This window comes from Chiloscyllium plagiosum, chromosome 1, assembly GCF_004010195.1.
Source record: "Chiloscyllium plagiosum isolate BGI_BamShark_2017 chromosome 1, ASM401019v2, whole genome shotgun sequence".
NCBI classification, from domain to species: Eukaryota; Metazoa; Chordata; class Chondrichthyes; order Orectolobiformes; family Hemiscylliidae; genus Chiloscyllium; species Chiloscyllium plagiosum.
Window position 1 is genome coordinate 126,765,398 of NC_057710.1, and position 6,000 is coordinate 126,771,397.

The 6,000-nt window shown below is 40.1% G+C and overlaps 1 protein-coding gene across 2 annotated transcripts in view; it reads right to left on the bottom strand.

Moving 5' to 3' along the window:
- The window catches only part of fras1 (Fraser extracellular matrix complex subunit 1), a 441,368-nt gene that overhangs the window by 267,733 nt on the left and 167,635 nt on the right, over positions 1-6,000 (bottom strand). For both annotated transcript variants that reach the window (XM_043696280.1, XM_043696287.1), the window contains exons 3-4: positions 5,312-5,419; positions 3,081-3,173 (exon numbers count right to left, since the gene is read on the bottom strand). In XM_043696280.1, the coding sequence (XP_043552215.1) occupies positions 3,081-3,173; positions 5,312-5,419 (201 nt within the window). The remainder of the gene's footprint in view (positions 1-3,080; positions 3,174-5,311; positions 5,420-6,000) is intronic.

The following is a 6,000-nucleotide window of genomic DNA, read 5'->3' on the forward strand; positions in this document are numbered from 1 at the left end:
TTAAAAAAATATAATGTTTTGCAGGCTTCCTACATAAGGACAGACCGTACAACAGCAGGAAGAGTATGAAGAACTCCAATAGGATACTAATTAGACTTTAGCTTGAGTATTATATGCAGTTCTAAGTACCAAACTTCATGAATGATGTGAATGCATTCGAGCAAGTCACAAGAGGCTTAAGAGAATGATTTCAAGGATGAGACACTTTCATTATGAGGATATATTGGAAAATTTGGGACCGCCTTCCTTGGAGAGGAGAGGGCAGAGGGGAGGTCTGATCATAGTTTTCAATATCTTAGAGTACCTAAAGAGTGTAAATTGGGAGAAACTATTACTGCTTGTTAAAGGATTAGGAACCAGAAGGCACAGTCTTACCACGTTCTGCAAAAGAAGCAAATATAAGATAAGAAAAGCTTTTTTGTTACACAGCGAACCATCAAGTTTGGTGCATACTTTCAGGAAACAGTGGATACAGGTTAGACTGAGACATTCACGAGGGCATTGGATAGTTAATTAAAGAGAAACAGCAAGCTGGATCACGGGGGGAAATGTTATTTGGCAGCTGGCACTAAATTAAAATCCTCAGAGAGCTGGCACAGGCTTGAGGGGCTGAATGACATGCTTCTACACCATAATGATTCTATGATTCTATTGCTGACCCTGCCACACTCTGACAAGTTAAGGGAATGAATCACACTTTTAAAAATTCAAATTAAATCGTAGCTCCATTTGGAGAAAGTTCATCTCAGGTGCCCACCAGACAAATGAGGCCACAAAATGCAGTACGAATACTAAGAGTTCACAGAATTAGCTTGACAGCCCATGGCAATCCTGGGACAATGCTGTACTGTCAGAGGTGGAATCTTTTGGATGAGACACTAAGCAAGGTCCCATCTGCCCTCACTAGTGGATGTAAAAGATTCCTGATGCAATTTCAAAAAACAGAAGGGATATTCTCCATTACAACTAGGCCAGTTTTTTCTTATTCAAGCATATCATAGACATAGATTTTCTGACCATTATCTTTCACAAGGTGGGACCTTGTGAAAACAGTGAAGACACACCAAAAACATTTAATGAATGGCAATGCATTTGGGATATCTAATAAGATAAAAATAGATGTGAATATGTCTTTAGTCTTTATCCCACAGAAAAAAAAATATTTTTAAAAATTGAAAGAGTGCATAATAGAATCTTCACGCTTCTCCTTGGTAACATCATTTACAAACAGACAGAAAGTGTCAACCACCCCACCAACTCTCTTGACCATTTTATGAGAACTGTTCCAAGGTTAGTGATCTGACGATCTGAAAGTCATACAGAAGCCATAATTTCCAGCAACTTTTGAACATACCACAAACTCCACTGCCTCACCATCAATGCCATCTCATTCCTCGACCACCAGAATGTTTACAACTCGACAAAATATTTAATCCTTAGCTGAATTCTTGACCACATTGTCTCTATCAAATAAACAATGACTCTATCTTTGGACATTTCCTGGTTCAGCCTCTGCCAAAGCAGAGTTGCTGCTGAAAGCTTCGACAATGCTTTGGTCAGCCCAAGATCTCATCATTTCAACACATGTTCCTTTAAGATTAGCACAGTACTGCCCAACTCCTCAGATGCAACAAATTTTGCTCACCTGCCATTTCCTCATGCCTGATGTCTAAAATCCTCTATTGAATACATTAATAAATTCTTTATGTTATTGAGAAATGTAAAAACAGCGTCTGACAGATTTGAGGATTTCGCTTACAGTTATGAACTGAGTCTTAAGAATTCAACAAGGTTTCGCCTGGTAGGATTTAATTACACGGGGTGCAGGAAGATTTGGATACAAAGTTGGCTTGAAGGTAGGAGAGACAGAAGGGGATGGCGGAGGGTTGATTTTCAGACTGCAAACCTGTGACCATCAGTGTACCAATGACCAGTGTTGAGTCCACTGCTTGAGTCATTTATATAAATGATTTGGATGTGAATATAGGAGGAACGATTAGTAAGTTTGAAGATAACACCAAAATTGTGGATGTAGTGGGCAGCAAAAAAGGTTATCTCGGAGTACAATGGGACCTTGATCGGATGGGCCAAAGGCTGGCAAATGGAGTTTAATTTCAATAAATGTGAGGGTACTGCATTTAGAAAGGCAAATTAGGGCAGGACTTATACACCTAAGGGTAGGGTACTGGGGAGAGTTGCCGAGAACCTTGAAGTGCAGGTTCATAGTTCCTTGAAGATGGAGTCATAGGCAGATAGGATAGTGAAGGAGGTGTTTGGTATGCCTGCTGTTATTGGTTGGTACACTGAGTATAGGATTTGGGAGGTAATGTTGCCACTATACAGGACATCGGTTAGACCAGTTTTGGAAAAAAGTGTTCAATTCTGGTCTCCTTGCTAAAGGAAAAATGTTGTTACGCTTGAAAAGTTTCAGAAAAGATTTAAAAGATTTAGGTTTTGAACTATAGAGAGAGGGTGAATAGGTTATGGCTATTTTTGCTGGAGCATGAGAGCTTGAAGGGTGACCTTATAGAGGTTTATACAATCATGCAGGGCATGAACAGGGTGAATAGCCAAGGTCTTTTTCCCAAGGTACCTAAGTTCAAAACTAGGGGGCATAGGTTTAAGGTGAATGCAGAAAGATAGAAAAGGAGTCTAAGGGGTAACTTTTCATGCAAAGGTGGTGCATGTACAGAATGAACTGCTAAAAGAAGTGATGAAGACTGGTACAATTACAACATTGAAAAGGCATCTGGAAGGCACATGAAATGTTTAGAGGGATATGGGATTAGATGAATTTAAGATATCTGGTCAGCATGGACGAGTTGGACTGAAAAGGTCTGTTCTCTGCTGTACAACTCCATGACTCTCATAAAAAAAATCTTAAATTAAAGCCAATAAGGTAAATTATCTTCCAGACATGGTGCAATACCATGAATGGTTATGATAAATGGCAATAGATATTTTTTTCACTAAAATGCACACAAAGAGAATATTGATGCAATATATATTTTAAATGTTTCTTCTGTTCAAAATATTTTTTGTTTTACCATGAACACATCTCAGGATATGTGAATGCTTACCCCATGAACTTGTCCTTCATATTCACAGAAGCTTTGGGTCCTCAGGGCACATTCAGGGCAGCAATTGTTTGGACTTATTTTGAAGACTTCACCCTGACAACAGTAAGGACAAATATAAAATATTGCACATAAAAGTTAAAAGTAGAACAATACTCCAAGATAGTCTTTTACAGTTAAAAGACAATACTTGCGTAACAGCTTAGTAACAGTTTTTAAATTACTTCTTTGCACCACTTTCATGATACATTCTAGATAAACTTGCAATTCCTAAAAAGCAAAGGTTGTAAGTAGCACGGTCGTATCACACAATACTTTCAAATATTGTCATTAAAGATTTTAGTAAATCAAAATGTTGATCATGTACACACATCACTAATGTTGAAGTGACATATTATTCCCGTCGAGACGCTGGTTGTTGCGAGAGAGAATATTTTGACATACAATAAAATCACAGAATCTCTACAATGCAGATATAGGCCATTCAGCTCATCAAGCATGTACTGACCTTCCAAAGAACATCCCACCCCAAACCCACCTATCCACGCATTTACTGTAGTTAACCCACTGAGCCTGCAGGGACTCTACAGGGCAACTTAGCTTGGCTAACTCACCTAACCTGCATATCTTTGGACTGTGGGAGAAAATCCATGCAGACACTGGAAAACATGCAAAACTCCAATATACAGTCACCTAAGGCTGGAATTGAACCCAGGCCCTTATTCTAAGATTCTATGATTGTGAGCCATAAAATAGAAAGAACACAAGCAGCCTCTTCTTACAAAGGCATTTTCAAGAAACTTAAATGGTATACCAGACAACTATTCCTTATTCAAGCACCACATCACAAATACCTTAATTCTATAATTTGTCACATATGTCTGCAAGAGTGGTGTCACATTATTTCCTGTTTTACCTCAAGGCATGATTTCAGTTCCCTTGTCTGGCAGCTTTGTTCTGTTGAATAAATATTAGTTTCTCCCCAGCACGGATTTTTATTTCATGTATAGGGAATGACATGCTGGCAATTCCAGAGCACGGTACAAACCCTGCATTAAATTTAGTCATGTCCAACAATCAGTTTTGAAATAACTGCACAGAGACCAGTATCTCGTCACCAAGTCACCCTTTATTTACAAGTGCATATGGATTCTGGCCAGCTAACTCAGAGTCAGTCCGTAAAGTGAGGAGGCTCTCTGACACTCCTGTTTCTTTCTGTCAGCCAGGGCTCCTTATGGATTGTTAATCTGGGCCAATCCGGGAACTCTCACAACTAGGTTCCAACATGGTTCCAATCACTACAAGTCTAATGGAAAAAGAATTCTGTGACCCCTGCCACATTGCAACAACCATTTATCTTGTGGATAATAACCATAACTGACAAGACTCTGGTCTAGATTTTTATTTGCTTTCCTGCTTTAGGTTGAGGTCTCCTTCCAAATGACATAAAGCTATTGATTTGCAAAGAGGGCTTAGACGTGTCAAAGTTCTCTTCAGTACAAACATGCACCTGAGAGAGTAAGTGAAACTCGACTGGCATGGAGTGTGGTCAGGGCGCAGAAGGGGGACGTGGCGCGGAGAGGGCACGGGGCACGGAGGGGGTGCAGAGGGTGGACGGGGCACTGAGGATGGACAGTGCGCAGAAGGTGGACAGGGTGAGGAGGGTGGATGGAGCGCAGGGGGTGTGGACGAGGTGAGGAGGGAGTTGGTGGCTTTCCCATAAGGGGAAATTCTTTTGACCCTCCTGCCCATCATCCTGGCTTTTGGATACCAGAAAGAAACTAACGTATATATTATCTTAGGAATGTAACTGTAGTTTATAGGGTCTGAAATATTAAATCTCTAAGCTAGTAATCCAGCTGGTGTTTCAGTCAGCTCATGAGTGCCACATTTTACATTCAATTCTTCTAGTAAGTGCCCAAGATGAAAACAAAATACCGTTGGCACCCAACCAAGTTACACTGACAGACTGACACTGCCACAACCGGGTAACCTGTTAGAAACGGAGATCAATGGCTCATGATCCATTTCCATTACAGAGCAGATTCTCAGATCGCAAAGACATAAATGATGGGAAGTGAAACATACTTATCCAGGTACAATGCATATTTTTAAACAATGTAAGGCACGTTCTAATAATTCTGCAAATTTATAGACCATTAGCTTCCTTATCCTAGGTTATCACTGTACATCAACCATTTCAAAGGTATGACAATGCATAACTACATAATTACCTTCTGAGAATCACACTGAGGGTTCCGACACTGGGTAAACTCGCACAGGACAATATCACTATGACAGCTGCAATCTTGGCAAGAGTTTGGCTTCCAAACAGTATTATTCTGCAGGGGAAAAAAAAACAATAGAACAGATGTCACATTCAAGAGGTCAATTTTCTTGGATTGAATTATGTAGCTTTGACTACTTTTTGGATTTGAAAATGTGTTCTTCTTCAGGATTCCTGAATAAGGGCTCATGCCAAAAACGTCGATTCTCCTGCTCCTTGGATGTTGCCGGACCTGCTGCGCTTTTCCAGCAACACATTTTCAGCTCTGATCTCCAGCATCTGCAGTCCTCACTTTCTCCTACTTTTTGGATTTACATGATATCAACCTCACAATACTCTGCACATTAACCAATCAGCATTTTGAGTTCCAGGCTACATTTTGACATAGGTGAAAGTGATCCCCGATGAAGGGCTTATCCCTGAAACATCAATTCTCCTGCTCCTCGGATGCTGCCAGACCTGCTGTGCTGTGCTCTCAACTACATTTTGACATAACAGATCAAGGGTATTCAGCCAGCAATGCCATTTCTGCCACTGTGGGTTGAAATTATTTCAGCATCCTTCAGGTTATGATTAGATTAGATTAGATTAGATTAGATTAGATTAGATTAGATTAGATTAGATTACATTACAGTG